Source organism: Stegodyphus dumicola, chromosome 6, assembly GCF_044657685.1.
Source record: "Stegodyphus dumicola isolate Sdum_Otavi_A_Nest chromosome 6, ASM4465768v1".
Taxonomy (NCBI): domain Eukaryota; kingdom Metazoa; phylum Arthropoda; class Arachnida; order Araneae; family Eresidae; genus Stegodyphus; species Stegodyphus dumicola.
In genome coordinates, this window is record NC_140773.1 from 91,572,739 (window position 1) to 91,591,415 (window position 18,677).

At 34.3% G+C, this 18,677-nt stretch overlaps 1 protein-coding gene across 1 annotated transcript in view; it reads right to left on the reverse strand.

Moving 5' to 3' along the window:
• Positions 1–1,462: 1,462 nt before the first annotated feature.
• LOC118202628 (zinc transporter ZIP1-like) overlaps positions 1,463–18,677 on the reverse strand; it is an 86,317-nt gene continuing 69,102 nt past the window's right edge. Inside the window, exons 4-5 of the mRNA XM_085818672.1 lie at positions 3,468–3,798; positions 1,463–3,124 (exon numbers count right to left, since the gene is read on the reverse strand). Of these exons, the coding sequence (XP_085674798.1) occupies positions 2,497–3,124; positions 3,468–3,798 (959 nt within the window). The 3' untranslated portion in view covers positions 1,463–2,496. The remainder of the gene's footprint in view (positions 3,125–3,467; positions 3,799–18,677) is intronic.

An 18,677-nucleotide genomic window follows, 5' to 3' on the forward strand; every position in this document is an offset into this window, starting at 1 on the left:
TTGTGATTTTTGGCTTGAAGTAAAACAGTAAATGTGTATGTTTAATAATTTATTCTTTAAAGATGAAAATGAAGTGTTAATTTTGCATTTTTATATCAAATTATGCGTCCGTTTTACATTTTGTATTTAGTCTAGCTAAGAACCTTTCTCTTTCTTCTCTGAAGGAATGTATGAAGTTAAATTTTCAAAGTTAGAGGAAAGGCCTTTTTTAAGAAAGTACATGTAAATTTTGATATAAACTTTTATGTTTCAATAGCAAATAGACTATCTCTTTTCATAGAAATATATTGCGTTAATTGCATTGTAATGATCGGTGTTTATCCAAAGAATCTCCCTACAAATTCTTTGGTTTGTCCCCCATTTGGAAAAAAAAAAAAATAATAATAATTTTGTGTAACAATATAATTGTAAGTTTTATAGTAACTTGAGACCCAGTTTTGCTTTGTAGAGTGGATGCCAGTCTATTTATGAAACAAATGTTTTAACAGTTTGATTGAATAAAACTATAACAAAGGTGATATGAAGCAACTGAAAATTCCTAGTACAATTTTATTCCAAAATTTGTTTTAAAGACCAGATCAGTCTGGTACAGTACAGGGTTCTGTAGAATATATGGTGTGTGTTTTTGATTATGGCAAAGCCTCAAGGGCTATCTGCCTAAGAGGAGGGATGCCTTCGTGGAGGACTAAGGGAAACTGGCTCGTATACACGTTACACATGGGGAAAACCACGAAAACACCCATGCAGCCAGCCCGTTCGCGGGATTTGAACCTCGGACTGAACTACCAGTGTTCAGCGACTTTACCGCTCGGCCGCTGGTAGGCCCTATGAAGAATATATGAAAAGATGATATATTTATTAGATATTATTGTCCATTTTGTAGATAAAGTTATTATATATATTACCATTTGAGAAATTTCGATTTTGCTTAGCGTAAAATTTTGTATAATGTAAATGAATATCTCAATATATTTATAATTTTAAGTTATGGAGCTATAACATATATTTGATTAAACATAGTGTTATTTGTAAAACAATGCATATATTATTTTTTTATAGATTCTCAATAGTTCTCTCAAAATTTCTATAAACTGAACTCTATAAAATCAATATGGGATCTTTGTAGTAATTGATCAACAGGGCATTTACTTCAGTGTTGATTTTAATAATGCCTTTGTACTCAAATTATAGAACTTTCTATCTCATAATTGAGAATTTTCAATAGAAGCATTGTTTTGGATCTTCTAAAAGTGCTTTTGAAGGGGGAAAAAATTATATATTCATGCAATGGTTTATGCTAAAATTTTTTCATTAAATATGCATGTGCATTTATTTGAAAATTTAATTTAATGTTGAAAACGATATGTAAAAAGTAACAAATAAAAACTGTAAATAAATTTATATATACTTTAAAAGCTCTTGTTACTTTTTTTCCTTTGACTGACTGACATTAACAAACATAAAAAATAGATAAATATTATTTAATGTATTCTTTGCATATTTACATATTTCATGACACATTTTAAATACATATAGATCATTTTGCATTAAAGAAAGTGATAGAAATTGGTAAATATATTATTACCACAAATATCTGTGTTGCATATTTACCTCGTTAATTTACATATTTTATCTGTAATAAAAATAAAGGAACTTTCTGAGAGCCAATGCATATATTCTTCCTTTGCTAGTCTTTTAAGCAAACTGGTAGGAGTTGGCATTTGTACTAAATATGGATAATTATGTAAGTTTAAAAAAGGATGTTAAAAGTTACTCAGTAAAAGTGAGTATTTTCATTTACTTAAGTAAAAAATTCAATCCATTGATATACTTTTAGACTGCAATCCAAGGAATTAAATAAATGATATCTTCCAAATTAAAATTATTTTAGGAATTTTACAGGCCCATATATATAGACAAAAAGTAAAAAATTTAGAACCATTTCCATAAAGATCCAAAAGAAGTGAAAGATTCTATAATATATATATATATACATGTATGTATTATAAAACTATATAAATGTCGTTTTACAGAAAGTGTATAATCATTGATTTGCAAAGTCTTTTTGTGCTAGTTAAATTTACAATTTTTTTAAACATGTCTCCATAGAACTAATTTGTATACTTAGGTTATTAGCAATTTCATATTTTCAGTAACCTCCTTATAAGAATCTCCTGTGAAACTAAGAGAGCATTCTACTCGTAAAATCAAATTTCAGCCTTCAGTTGACAATGATTTTTCATAAAACCTCTTTAAAATTTAAAAATGTGTAAAGATTTTGTATAAAATCAATGCCAATTAAAGGATGAATTCTCATCTATCAACATAATTTACCTGGTTTACATCTTAAGTTCTGCTCATTTATTTGTACAACTAAGTGTGCGTTTCTCAATGGAGAGAACCTGGAACATAAATGTATTAAAAGTTAATCCATATATCCAGAGAGCTCTCATTTTTGATGGATGGCAGTCAGTCCTTCGTAAACTCTCCAGCTCATCAATAATTTGTAGAAGCATATTGTAAGGCTGCCATAATACCTGACCCAAATGTCACTGCAAAAAATTTTGGTACACCATGTACTCCAAGAATAGTTCTACGGTGTAAGATCTCAAAGAATGTAACATACAACAAAATTCCACATGTCAGTCCAATTATTAGTGCACCAACTAAAACTGGTATCTCTAGTACAGTGTTTCTAGCAAACATCGATAATGAGATTCCTGACGGCGACATAATAGAAAACACGCTTACATAAATTATAACCTGCAGCAGTTTGTCACTGTATGTTATAATATCTGTCCCTACAACAAAAGTAATTAGGAATTGCTGAAGACATACGAGCGACAACATTGTCCAGGATGGTGATGTTTTAAGTCCAGTAATCATACCCTGATAAAGGGAAAAAAATGACAGAGAAAGAAATATAAATAAATTATTTGTGGGTAATACTTGATGCACTGTAGCTGTTGTGTCTTGAACAATAGAAAGTACCCCTTCACCTTCTACTATAATAGGAGGCGCTTCATTTCTCCTTTCTTCGAGCAAATTGGATACAGCTCCATAATTAGGTACGGGTTGAGCGATTATTGACGATCGTATAAGACCTTTTGCATTATCCATAGACCTACATAGAAACACTGTATTATTATTTTAATGAATTAAAGATATTTAAGTATTCTAAAAGCAAGCATATAATAACTGAAAGTTCTTATTAATTTTTTTAATTAAAATTTAATTGAAGATGAATGATGTACATATAACGTGATTCTTATGCAATATTATGAAATAATTTGCAAGTAAGAAAAATATTGTTTTAAAATTTCATTTGCCATTGCCTATTATGTTATGAAAACAATCATTCTCTTGAGAACATTTAAACAATTTTTAAGGATATAAGTCGCAAAGACTTTTGCTTTACTTTCAAATGACATATGTTACTGGAAAGATAGATGAAGGGTATTAAATACCTATTAAACCCTGAACACTCTCCTCCGCCTGAAGCTACTGAAGCTGCTTCAGGTGGTAAAAGTTTCTTCTTCTCCAATCCAAATAACGTTTGATCTGGCTTTAGGACTTTAAATGTCCGGCTGCATTCTGTATGTCTTTTGGCGCAGCTGCAGAATCTCATTTTGGTATTTTCAGCTTCATCATTTTTAAGAAAACGAAACATAACAAAGCATATGATTTCCTCAATCATATAAGCAGCAAAAAATCCACACAAAATGACAAATTCTGGCAAGGGAAAGCCTTCATGATGGACATGTTCATTCCTGTCTGTCATAGGTATATTTTCTTCACCTGAAATTGCAAAATTATCACTATGATTTATATACGCAGCTTTGATACAAGAAATAGGTTATCATATTAATAAATAAGTAAAATGTAAATAAATGATTTGCAAGTTATTGTTGAGAATAATCACACTTACTCTCTGGTTTATGATTTGATGTTATATGTATATTAACCGTAACTGTTTATATTTTGCTTAGGTTGTATTGGCAACAGTCGTAGTAGTTTTGTTTTGGTGTGATATGTAGAAATGTGCTGTTCCATGTGCGTAATTAATTCCATCATTTAATAAAACCTCTACTTAATTATCATCGGCCTCTGATTCACCTTTTTAAATCATTGCAGCAGAGTGTGGTTCTGATATTGAACACGCTAGAGGCGAAGCATTTATGTTTGTTTTGTGGAACTTACTTGTTTGGAACAGAATCGCGCGTTAAGTGAAATTTGAAATGGCAGCGGGTGATGAGAACACAAAGTATTGTGTTGAGCCCTGTAACGGTAAAAACTTTTCTCTGTTTGCGTGTTGAAGCAGTGTTTGCGGCCAAACAACTTGATAAATATTTAGACGTTGAAGCGGATGAAACAGATGCTGAAATCAAAGATGCAAAATAGGCTTACGCATTGCTGCTAACCTAAAGTGACCACATTCGCATTGAGACAAAGCGGGACAAACCGAATGAAATGAGAATTGTAATGTAGTTATGAAAGCAAACCAATAATTCAAAATAATATATTTTATTCTATACATTCATTTACTTGTCTATAAATATACAAAAGTATATTTATTATTAACTATTGGTAACTATAAAAATATTTGTAAAAACTATAATTTTAATATTATATGATTTTAATTAATTTAAAATTTTATTAAAAAATTATGATTTTCTTTCACGGTCATATTTTTTTATCCGAGTGAATACTTTGCAATAGATTCGGATCATTTATTAGAATGTGAAATTTCTCATATGAATTGGTCAAATTATATTTTACGCTTAATACAGATTTTAAAGTTTTAATGTTCAACTGCGTTTTTTCAACTGTCCATATTTTATCGATACTAGAAAAAACACATTCTGTTTCTGCATTTTATCCTGGAAGGGAAAGCGCGTGTTCTACAATTTTCAAAATATTTTCATAAGGAATATTATTCTGTTTAAAATGAAGGAATAATTCCGTGCACTTTTTGTCTGTGTCCACATTTTCAGACAACCAATATTTAATTTTTTCTTCAGTATCGTAGCTTGTTACCAATGGCACCTCATCAAAAAGATCATTTTCGCAAATATTATTTTTCGGAAAATGGTTACTAATATATTAAAAAGATTTTTCCACATATGCCCATAAAAATCTCCTTTTTTTAATGTCACCCAAAGAAAATTTTTAATATCCTCGAATTGAACTATCCGTTCTTCAAGACATTCGAAGCAGTTATTATAAAAATTTCTCTTTCAGAAAATAAGTTCATTTCATAGCACCTCGTTCTTCTAACCTAGTGATGTCCTTTCAAATAACTAAAGGAACGTAATCGTTATCAATTCTCGCAATTTTTTGTTTTTAAATTATTGATTTCATTTGCCACTTCCGTAATTTCCCCGTCAATAATTTTCACAGCATTGTGAAATAATGTAGCTTGGTTGTGGATGAACTGACGCCAAATTTGTGATGTGTCATTTTCAAAAAAGAGCTGCAATATTCTTGGGACATTTATCTTGTGATAGAAAGTGTGATTTTAATGGTACGTATAATTTTTAAATATTTTCTACAGCTGGTAAAAGAGCTAGCCATCGTGTTTTGTTGTAATCAATAATTCTTTTATGGTCGATTTCTGTGTTTTCACAAAATCCTTCAAACTTTCAACACGCAAAGTATATATACGAATACAAATACGAGTATAATACGAATAATTTTTTGCAACAATATTTTCAATATCCACTGGAAGTAAGTCAAATGTTGTTTGATTAGTACTGTAGAATGTGCGCTACACAACCTACTCCAATAAATTTTTATTTCAAATGTTCGGTAAGTTTCGTAAAAACGATATTGATGCGTCTTCTAGCTTTCCCACCAAAATTTGCGTTAGTGTTATCCTCACAATAGGCAATAATTTTATTGCTCAAATTACTCTTTTTTAAAATAGTACTTATTGAATCAAAAATTATTTATGAAGTTTCACCCGGCAATGAAACAAAATCTAATATTCTAATTTTATTTCCTGTTTCTGGATCAAAAAGTCTAACAATTGTGGGAAATAATTTTTAATCTTTGTGGTTGGAATCATCATAATATATGGATATAAATGTACATTTATCCAATTCTTTCTGCAATTGTGAAAACGAATATAGTGAAAAAACGTTACAAATAATTGCTTCGTTTTTTGTCCTTGTACATCCAAATTTTTTGTCATACAATGTTTTGATCATTTACAGAAATAGCAATTCTGTTTGATTCTGCCGATCAACGTGACAGAGCGCTTGCTATCCTGATTAAGAAGACAATTCAGTTGATTAAGAAGGAAATTCAGTTTAGCACTTTTAGAGACAAGAAGGATTCTCCTTTAAAAGTTGTTATCAGAGGTCTCACGCAAGACTCTTCTACTGAAGAAATCAAGAAAGAGCTTTGCAATGATGGTTTTCCTATGAACAAAGTTACACAATTCACACGAAAAATTAACGGTTCAGAAGTGAAGCTTCTCGTTTTCTATGTCTCTCAAAGAAATGATGCTGGAAGGAGCATTTACCGAAAGAAGAAGCTACTGGATCTCAAAGTGACTTTTAGAAAGTTTAAAAGTAACAGGAACACCATGATGTGTTACCGGTGTCAAAGATATGGTCACGGGCAATTGTTCTGCAACAATCTCCCTAGATGTTTGAAATGTGGTCTATGTCATCTTATTTACACATGTAAACTTCAGAATGAAGCGAAACCTACTTGTGCCAACTGTAAACTGGAACATGTAGCGTCGGTAAACATCTGTGAATTTCGACTAAAATATCGAAATGTGGAACCTCCGAAGAAGCGATATCAATCGACTAATCAGAGAATCCCTGATGCTGTTTCAAGCAAGCCGTTGTCGAATGAGAAGCGAGAACTTGGAAGAAAACCTCCAAGTGTAAAATCCTACTCTGATGCTATTTTGTGTTGGACGAAAATCTTAAGAAACTTATTTGCAAACTTATGGAGTTTGTTGAAAAGTGTAAAAAGCTGCAGTCACCTCAAAAAAAAGTAATGCTTGCTCTTGGGATTGTATAGAAGAGATGACCAAAGCGGATTTACAACTTAGTTCACTTTCGGCGCAATTATTGGTAAGACCTCATTGTTAAGTATACTTACTCGGTTACGGACTTTCTGAATGGCTGATACTTATGAACGGAATTCAAGGGAATATTAAACGCGATGCTGATTCTCTAGCGACCTATACCCAACTTCTTAAAGACGAGGATGTGATCAAGAAACTGCGTACGGACTATGAAAAAATCAAAGCTTTTAATGAAGGAATCTACAGCATTTATCAAGGTACGTGCGATTCATATTGCGCTCTGAATCCTTCTTATGCAAATTTAACCTTTGAAGAAATACTTGTTTTAAAACATATGAGTAAAATTCCATGTGTTACTATCTGTAATGATAAAGTAAATACTATCTGTAATGTGTCAAATGTTAATAATGTAGATACTAATACCTTTAATAAGAATGTTGATATCTCTAATTAGAATGAAAACAGTAAACCTAAACCCCGTCGGCCTTCTAAAAAATTTCTAAACGTGTGTTTAAAAATGAGACTCAGGATAATGAAAGATATATCCTTCCTAAAAATACTACTAGACCCAGTAAAATTATGAAGTATACAATGCTGAAATTTCTCTTAAGAATAAATTTGAACAGTTATCTGTAAATAGTTCTGATAATGATGTGCAAATCATAAATGATAACATGGATACTAATTAAATTCTGATACAGCTCTTAATGTGGCTAAGCCAAAACCCAGACCAATAATGGTTAAACCGGATATCAAATTCGGCGATTTTATGAAAATTTTAAAAAGTGAAGCTAAATGTGAATTTGCGGGTCAGGTCAATGGGAACTTCCTTTAGATCTTTCCCAGTTCGAAGATGACCACAGAATTATTACTAATTATTTAGACTTGAAGAACGTTGATCACTATGTGATACTAACGAAACTAGACAGACCAGTTAAAGTTGTCTTTCGTGGCTTGCCCACTGACTGCCCAATTGAAGAAATTTCTGACGAGTTAATCATATTAGGATTTAAAGTGAGACGAGTTGCTCGTATGCATCGCATCAAAACGGGGGCCCCCCTGTCCTTATTCTAAGTTCAGGTGGAGAACTCCCCTGGGGTGGAAAAATTTTATGATATTGCCAAATTTTTAGATTTTTATGTCTCGGTTAAAAATACAATGTAAATGGAAGTTTTATGCAGTGTCATAATTGCCAACACTTCCATCACTCTTCGGATACCTGCAAGCTTAAGCCCAGGCGTGTTAAATGCGCTGGTCATCATAAAACAGTTGATTGTTCCAAAAAAAGATTAGAAGTTGTTCGTTGCTATAACTGCAATCAGACAGGACACAGTGCGAATTATTGGCGGGTGTCCTAAATTTCCTACACCCTATGTAAACAATAAGCCTTCTGAAAATGTTCAAACTAATGATTATGTAAACCTTAACTCCAGTGGCAATCATGTTAAGAAAAATACTCAGGTAGTTAAAAATAAAGCCTATTCTGATGTTGTTAAAAACCTGCATACTAGTAATGTAAGCTCTAGCCATGCCACAAGCACTAATGATTCTAATATAAGCAAGACTGATGACTCTAGCTTCAGTGCATTTCTTGAAATCATTAAACACCGCAGGGAGTTAGGTAAAATGTTTGAGGGTATTTCCCTCCGAGAAGTACTAGCTAAAATCACCTCAAAAATACCAGAAATTAAAGCTGCAAATAATTCGTTAGATAAGCTGTTTATTGTTTTCTTTATATTCGAAGATATCTTTAGTGCTATGCACAACTTTTAATTGCTTAAACTGTTGATGTTATTTACCTTACTATTTTGCATTCTTTACTAAATATCCTGTTAATCTGTATTTACATCTTTTGGATACATTTTTTGGTACCTGCATGTCAACCCAAGCTCCACCTATTAACTATTATTACTGCCTAGTATTTAATCATGTATTTTGTTTTTAATGTGTACATCCTGTATTATTTTCTACTGTTATTCTAAGGATTCAAAGTGCCATTTGATTCGTACTAACTAATATACTTTATTTTAGCTCTTGCTCATTAGCTCGACGGCTCTTCGCAGGTTTTCCCATTCGAATAATACACGATCAATTATTTAGGTCTTCCATCAATTAGTGAACATATCTTCTCAGGTGTTAAGTTATTAAAGAACACTTACATGCATCTTTTTGGCTATTTTTTGCACCTAGCATTCGAAATTTCTAACCTTTCTACAAGGGGTAGGGCTTTTGCCCAAGTACCCAGGTGATCTGACACCGTCTCACTGGAGACCTTCATTGCATCATTCTTCATATTCGAGGTAGCCGACCCAGTATCTTAGGCAGTCAGTGCAGTGTTTTTTATTTTTACTTACTACTTTACTAGCGTTCTGTTTTAGGTACCTTCGTGTACGTAAAAATGTCCTTCTTTAGGACACCGGACGACTTTACTGATGAAGATGACTTGACTTCGGACCAGAACTCAGAATGCTCATTTCGAGCTTCGAAATCTCAGCCAACAAAAAGAAATTAAGAAACCAAAGAAGAAAGCTAGGCAGATGCCTTTTTTGCCTCCTACTGTGGAAGAACGAGCAGCTCAAGCGCTGAAAAGTTATCAAACAGATCCCGAAGCATTTATGGAAAGAGTGAGGAATTCGCCCCATTTCGGAAATACTCCGAATTCGGAAAATGAGGAACAAAAAACGAATCAAAATAAACTTGAAGAAAAGGAACAATTAACATCTGATAAACACAGGATTTCTCCTAGGAAACAACAGCAAAAGCTCCGAAAAATCAAGAACCCATGGAAATCCCGCAAAGCAACCGCTTTGAAAACCTTGATGCTACTAAAACTGACGAGGAAACAAATAAACCCAGAAGAGATGCCTCCCCCCCAATAGTTTTCAAACAAGAAAATGTAGAATGGCTACTACTTGAAGAAGAAATTTGAAACTCGTGGAAGAATTTGAAGCTCAAATTAAGACAAAATCATTTTTCGTGAACGTAAAATCCATATAAGACTACAAATCCGTTCTGCAACTTATGAAGACGAAAAGCATACCCACCATACTTACCTAATGAGCCATGAAAACCCTTAAAAGTTATCTGCAAAACTTTCCGCACAAAATTACAGAGGAAGCAATATTTAAAGACTTAGAGAGACGAAAATACCCCATACCAAAGGTGAAGCAATACTGCAGATCCCGCAAATAAACTCTGAAAAACTACCAATTTGGCTACTCGAGCTGAAGAAAAGTAAAAATGGATATGCTATCCACAATGTTAATAATATGCTTAGTGTCAACATCGTGATTGAAAAATACAACACTAGAAAGAGACCGATCCAGTGTTTCAGATATAAGGAGTGGCGGCACTTCCAGCACAAACCAAGAAAGATGTAAATGTGGACTACTTCATCGAAGCAAAATTTGCCTAATTTTTGGAAAACCTACGTGCATTTTCTGTAAAAAAATCACGTAAGCAGCTACAGAGGATGTGCTGTTTATAAGACAAAATTCGAGCAGAAACCCGCCCCAAAGAAACTAGCAGAATTCCAAAAGAAGCCTGAAGACTTTCCACAGCTCGCTAACACAGAAACTGAAGAAGTTAAGAAAGCTCCCAGGCCACAGTACAGTGAGAAAGTGAAAAGGAAACCTTCAGAAATACCAAGAGAAGTAGAAGAGGTTATGTCTTGGTTATAAAACAAGAAGATAAGAAACTTCCTAGAAAATTTTATTGAATATCTAGAAAAAATACGCAAAGCAAAATCTCCGACTGAAAAACTTTCTGCAGGATTTAAAGCTGCCATGTACTTAATGAAGTTTGCTGAAGAAGAGAAGTAATTTCTTTTCTCCACCGAAAATGATGAAATTTACGAACTTTATCTCTTATCATGACTGAAAACCAAGCAGCATCGACTAAGGTCAGTTTCCGGGAGGGTGATCTCTCACGTGACCGGCCTCAACGTATCAGTGTTCCTTGCTTCCTTCTACCAACGCTGCATCCTGATTCGCCAGTTCCTGATCCAGGCTTTCCACTTCCAGAACTTTGGTCTTCTTCTGTCTACCGCCACCAGAGGGCGGCACATCCACTAACTCTTTTACTCTCTTTTCAGCCTCCTTATGATGCTTTCCTGCTGCAGAACCCACCTGATTTCCCCTTAATGCCATGTTCCTTCGGGATTTCTCTCAAGATACTGGGAAGTACTGTTTTATCCAGTAGATCAATCAATCAATCAATACATGTGTTGCCGGGTTATCGCTAATATGTGCGGTGTTGCTGACTCAATGACAAGTCTGCCCAAGAGGCGCATGACGTAACAGTCGGACGGAGTAAGAGAAGGTTTGAGGTGAAGAGAGGGGGCTGACCATACATTACAAGGTTTTAGAAAGCCAAACAAGAACGAAGACCAGGAGAGGCTGACAAGAGTGTGGTATTTGACTGATGTTAACATACATAAGAAAATGTATAGAATACATACATAAGAAAATGTATAGAAGTTTTATATACTAAAAATTAGTCAGAACGGTAAAATGAGAATGAAAGAATAAATGTGAAATACAAAATATATACATAATTATATACACATATATACATAAGGTGCAATTAAGTCGGGAAATTTGAGTCACGGGGAAGGTGGGCTGTGTAAGGTCTGATATTAACATCCTCAGGTAGTATAATATATTCGAAGGTGTTGAATTCTCGTAAGTGTGAGCAATTCTTGGTTTTATTAAAGGAATTTCTATTCATACGATTGATAAATTCTTCTACCCATTCAATTTTAAGGTCGTTGTGTAGAGTATCATTTGAAGCGTAGAAGTGCGCTTGGGTGATGAGCCTTAAGTATTTATTTTGAACAACTTGCAATTTATTTTTTTGTCGACCGCCGCCCATGCCGGCGAAGAATACGTAAAGATGGGTCTAATAATAGCAGTGTATATATGTCTCTTCCTTAGGAGATCCTGTTTGGAGTATTTCCTTATCGACGAAAATAGATTTTTCATCGTGGAGATAGCTCTGCCTCGAACCTTATTAATGTGATCGCTCCATGTGAATTTACTGTTAAGAGTGACACCCAAGTAGTTTGCTTTTTGCATTATGGAGGAACATTAACATCAAAAAGTAAGTCTGGCAGCGTGGGGGTTGTTCTTTTGGCCTTTTTCTCAATGATAAGAAACTGAGACTTCTGTGCATTAATAGAGATTCTCCACACTGGGCACCAGTGTTCTATCTGTGGAATAATGCGTTGCAATTTATTTAGAACATTTTCTACGCTAAGTGACTTTATGGCCAAGGCCGTATCATCAGCATAGCATCCTACGAAGCCATTTAAATCACTGAAAACACGCGGAAAATCCGCCACGTAGAAAATATACAAGATTGGGCCCAAAGTGGACCCCTGAGCTATTCCTGTGTTGAGTATTTTCTGAACAGAATAATCTTTGCCTATATTTACAAACAACTTCCGATTTTTGATAAAATTATAAATGAGTAGTATCCCTGTTAAAATCTAAGATTAATTTAAATATCAGCCCCTCAAGCCAGACCCGGTCGAAGGCTTTCGCCACGCCTAGCATGAGTAAGGCTACTTTCTGATGATTGTGAAGCGCTGATCCAATAATTTCATTGAGTGGGACAAGCTGCTTTGTTGTGTAGAGTGATTTTCTAAACCCGAACTGTTTTGACGGTAATTTGGCCAGATAAGGATCCATTTTTCTTAAAAAATAATTCTTTCGTAGATTTTGCCTAAACCAGGCAAAAGACTAATGGGGCGAAAACCCTCAGGTTTAGTGATATCTTTACCTGGTTTAGGTAGGAGAATGACTTTAGCGACGTTCCAACTCTTAGGAAAATAGTTATTCAGAGTGCAGGCACTTACGATACTTGTATATTTTGCGACGGTAATTATGGGCAGGTTTTTGCTGGCAATATTTGTTATTTCGTCGTAACCTGGCGCTTTCCTGTTCTTTAATTTTCTAATAACATCTTTAACTTCATTTGGAGTAGTCAGATAAGGTTTGCCTCTCAGACTTGGGCTGTTGACACAGTAATGTATAAAATAATTATGTCATAGGAAAACGTAAGGGAGCAAGGATCCATGTTTGGCATGAACTGCTTTTCCAGATGGACTGCCATAATTTTTACTTTATTAGTCACAGCAATTGCATCATCACCGTTTTACATCACCGTTATTTACAGTGGGCATATTCTTTAGATTCCTAGTAAACGATCAAAAGACATTATTTGGCTCGTTGAAGCTGGCAATTTTATCATTCCATCTCTCGTTTCTATAGTTATAAATATTCTCTTTGATTGTCCTATTAAGTTTATTGAACTCTCTTTTGATATTAGGGTCCCATGAGATGCGCCAACGTTTCCTGAGCTTATTTCGCTCCTTAATCTGGTTGCGAATAAACCAAGGGAGCCTTTCCGTATTCCGATCAACAGGGAATTTTTTCGTAGCTCTATTGTAAGCTGTGAGAATATTATTCGTAAGTGTCTCGATGGCTAAATTGATATCACTGATATTTCTCAGATTCCCGAAGTTCGGCGGGTTATTAAGAAGGTAATCATAATAAATCTCCCAATCCGTAACTTTTCTGTATTTAGTGTCATTGCACTGATTCGTTCCTAGCGTGACAACAATAGGGACATGGTCAGACGTAAGCTCCACTTTAACTTCCAGCTACATGGGTATTGATGCGGTGGCTAATATGATATTTAAAATATCTCCTCGTCTAGAGTTATCTGGAAAGTAAGTGTATCCTACAGGAGCGAAAAAATACATTGGATAAATATTAATAAAATCATAAATCTATTTTTGTTCGATCTTCGACAATCCCATTCGACATTTTTTTGCATTCAGCAAGTAAGTTCTCATCGAGTGGGTTTTTTGGCGGGTTATACATGGAACTAAAATAAACTACTCCAAAGAGATGGAGTAGAACAGAGACTGACTATTTCGCAGCCGTTCCTTCTATCTTCGCTGCTTAGACAAGCTTGAAGGGATCTCTTTACAAAAATTGCGACCCCCCACCTCTGTGACTCAATCTATCACACCTAAAACATTTATAATTTGGAATGTTCCAAGTTATTACTGGGGCAGGCATGGGCCGCAGTAATCAGAGCGAGGTCGATATCGTAGGTTAGAAGGAAGTTTTGAAAGCTCGTGAATTTTATTTAATACGCTGTGCGTATTCCATATCATTAACTGAATTGGAGCTCTTTTAAAGTTGTGTTGGCCCATTATTTGAACTATTATTTGTGTTGTTCTCCTAAGTAGTTTGATTCATTTCTTTGATTTGTTGTGTAAATTGTTAAAGGCCTGCGCTTTTTATCACTGAGACTAACTCAGCTAAGTCACTGAAAAGTTTGCGGGCCTCATTAATAGTGTCCCAATAAATACCCGAGGAAAGGGCTTGCAAGAAAGATTTACCTTCCACAATTCTGCTGGAATAAGTTTACTGCTTGTCAGCTTTTTTCTTTGGAAATTTTTCACACGCCTTATAACATGAGGTGTGAGATTGGCCACAGTTCGCGTACACTGGTGGTTTCTCCTTATTTCCCCTGTCAGGGTAATCTTTAATAAAATGCTTTTCTCCGCATCTTACACGCCTTGGTTTATAGTGACAGCCTGCCTGGGTGTGATTAAAACCCTGACAGCGGAAACATTGGATAGGTCCCTCTCTGCCATTGTACTTAACAATATTTATTCTGAGATCGCAAAGATATTTTTCATAATAAATTGCCTTAGAGGCCTCATTCTTTGGTAACGTAACTAAGTATAAGGGAAGTTTAATAACTTCGCATTCTCTCCTTCTTGACATCTGTTTAATCTCTAGTACTTTATATTTTAAGTCCTCAAGTTCGCTTTTTATTTCCTATATTTCAGTCCATTCAACACTACTTTGAGATTTTTATTTTCTGGAAGAATGTATGAGTGATGCTCAACACCTAATTCTTTTAATAATTTAAGAATTCCTCTATAACTGTCAGAGTTATTCAATTACTTTCACACCATCCCTAATATTTATCCCGATAAAGTCAAATTTGTATTGATGAAGCTTTTGTTTGAGTTTACTATATGTATATCTATTTTCTTTAAGAATATAAGAATAATTGGAGGTAATCTGGTGGATTTGGTAACTTCAGTATTAACTGCAGGAGCAGTATTACCTATGTCTGATTGTACATCCTCACACTGAGTTGTGTCAATGATTACATTATCAGCAACTGCGGCGTTTTCCTGTGTATTACTACACAGTTCCATTGATAGTATTACTATTTGTTGTGATTATTGGTGAAATAATTTGTGTTTGCGAGGTGAGCTTAACTTTCTTAGCCGTCTGGCGGTGAATTTTCGTTCGGACTGTCTGATCACCACGTCTACGTTTGGGAATATCATCGTCTGTGCGTCTGAGGTCTTTATCTAGCGTGAGTTCCTCATCAGCACTTCTGAGTGTAAATTAATCGGAATTCTAGCTCTTATTTTCAGCATAACTTTGGCTTGTACTAGCAATGAGTGTGACTTGATCCTTTTTAACATCATACTGTTTAGCATCATTATTTTCAGATTGCTTTTGTAAAGCCTGTATCATTTCTAGTGAGCTTATCAAAAAATTGTAGAATTTTACTTTCACATCAGTGAGTGAACCATTCCTATCCCTGGTGCATTCTAGTTCTGAAATCTGGGTATGATAGTGTTCAACAAGCTTCTCCATGGTCGCGCATGAAAAGGTAAGCATCCCAGCACAAAAAAAAAAAAAAAAAAAAAAAAAGAGTAAACTACCTTATTATCTGGGGAACAACTCATAACGACAGCGATGAAGCTGTACACTCCCACGTTAATTTTCCCCTCACCACAGGTAACTGTAATTGGACTTGATCCAAAAAGAAGGACAAACATTGTCTTCTTGTATGACTCATTTCTCGTCTTATGCAATGAATAGTAAACCACGCCTTGTAATCATCGCTAGATTTTTTTCTTCTAATACCTAATAAATATGTTATTTTGTGTGTGCTAATAATGATCGTGTTCCTTCCATCCGCAGTTTGGATTACACTTTATCAAGGTAAGAACTTTAATTCTGTTTTATTCCTCTGCTCGTGTCGATTTAGCGAAATTATAATAGTAAACAAAAATGAACCACGCTTACCTTCAACATTATCTTAGTATCTTCATAGCATATTCTTTTGCTTCTGATAAAGAGGGACTTGTACACCTTCAATAGTTAATAAAGTCTACGCCAAGCACAAGTTGTTTCTTTGCCTAATTTTATATTTTACTTCGGAACTACTCTGATACGCGCCCTCAAGGCGCCAAATTTCTCTCCACGCTGCCATATTGCTATCTAAATTTTTTTTTCTACATTTCGAACTGTAAGCCTAAAATGTTTCCAAAAACACGGTTTTCGCGTATGCTAGAACCACGTTTTGAACACACAATTTAAGCTAAAAATCCGAAACAAAAACAAAAAATTTAGATAGCAAAACCGTGAAGTTTCTAACCAAAATTATTTGACAAGAGTCCATGTACACAGCGATATGTTTTAACTTAAAAAAACATCTACGAATGGCACCATCTAAGCAACGAACGAATTTACGAACTACGCACACCTCGCTTTAATAAATTAACATAACAACAATAAATTTCAAAGAATACCATGTACACAGCGTTCTGTTTCAACTTTAAAAAACATCTACGAAATGCACAATTTAGACGGTACGCACTAATCAACAAAATAACTAAAATAAATTTCAAACAATTTCAAAAAACAAAAATAACGACAGAAATTCATACTAAAAGCAATGAACATAACATTCTACAAAATAAGAACAAGAATAAAATAAAATGCACTTACCATTAATGCTTTTTTGAACAGCAGAAATACCATTTTCATACCGCCTTTAACATGCCGCCACGTAATCACTATCGTATTTATATGACAGCCAGATACACTATCCAGAAAATTCATACTATGGTTCACAAATAAATAAAATAACAAATAATCACACATCCCTACTTCTATCACGCACAGCCACTAAAAATAATCTCCCATACCTTCTTTCCACACCTCCAAATAGCCATTGCCCCCAACAGGATGTCCACGACGATATATCCTTATGCCGAACTTCAATTCAACAACTTTCACCATTAAATCTTTCTCTCCTAGCTTCTCAGACACAAAGCATGACGGGAACCAACGAACTCCAGCGAAAAATTTTTCAACGTCAACAGGGTTGCCATACAACACGCAATCGCGCCAAAAACCAGCGCAGAACACATATCGCCACATTTGGTGAAATTAGGGCGCATATCAGAGTTGTACCTTTACTTCTGTCATGATTTTAAAATATCTTATTAAATAGACACTGGTTATTTTAATTACAGGAGCATAATCCTCTACCCGGCAATTCGATTCCATCACAGGGGTAGAAGTATAAAAAATGGCGGAAACGTGCTAGTTGCATAATATTTCAAATATCATGGAAAAGAGTTTCCTTAAGGTAGGTTGAAACGATATCTGAAGAAAGTATTATACTCGTTGTCTCTGTCTTGCAGACTTTACTCCTCGGCTTACCATGGAAATGGAAAAAAAAAATACAAAACTTGAAAAGAAATTCGATTTATGAACAACCAAAAAAGAGACAGGTGTGCACGCTGTGGTACTTCTTGGAGATCAGTAGAATGGTACTCGATACATGTATGCCTGGTCACAGGGTCTTACACCAAATCGAATAAACTTGAATTTTCCAGAGCTTGCAGGACGATAACTTACGGGGAATGAAAATTAGTGAAAAGAAGACATGAGTGCAAGTCAGATGGTGCAAGCATTACAATACATAAGTAGGTAAGGATCCGAAACAATATATACAAAGAAAATAAACTAACATGCGCTTAATGTAGTTAGAAAAAAGGTATTTTAGATTCAGAAAAAGACGTATTGAATTTTTATGAGCTTTTTGTTTCGTTTTGCCATTTAGGGATATTGTAATATTACTTTTTTTTAATTTTAGCTAAAATTAATGTAAAACTATATTATACATGTATGAAGAGAGTGAAATGAATTTAATTCATCTCGCTTTGGTCACTTACAAATTACAAATCCCTTCAGTTATAAGTTCTCACAGCAGATATATCTTTTGAAATTTAGCATTCTGAAGCACTGTATTAATTTATTGTATAATTTTAACTCGATTTTAGCATAACTGTGACATTAATTTTTATGCCATTTTATATGCTACTGCTATTCTAATTTATATGCTACTGTTATTTATATGCTAATTCCTTCTTAGGGACGTTGGAATTTCATTCTTATTCATTGTCACTGGAAATATTGTTATTCATTATCATCGCTCGCATTCTTGCAGCTGCTGCCAATGAATGAAGTGAGTTTAATACAACTTCAGCTATTGTTGCTAAATAAGCAAGCACTTGTTCTCCAGCAGCATTTTTATTTCGGAAACATTTCCCAAACATAAGAACTCTTTATTCTCTTCCAATGATTCTGCAGTCCTCAATAGTTGATTTTCTTTATTTATCTCTTCATAATTAGTTTCTTCAACCCGTAGAAAAATTTAAACACTACAAAAAGAGCCCGATTTGCAGATCTGCACTTATAGCATCGCTATAAGTTTCACTGTACGATTTCTG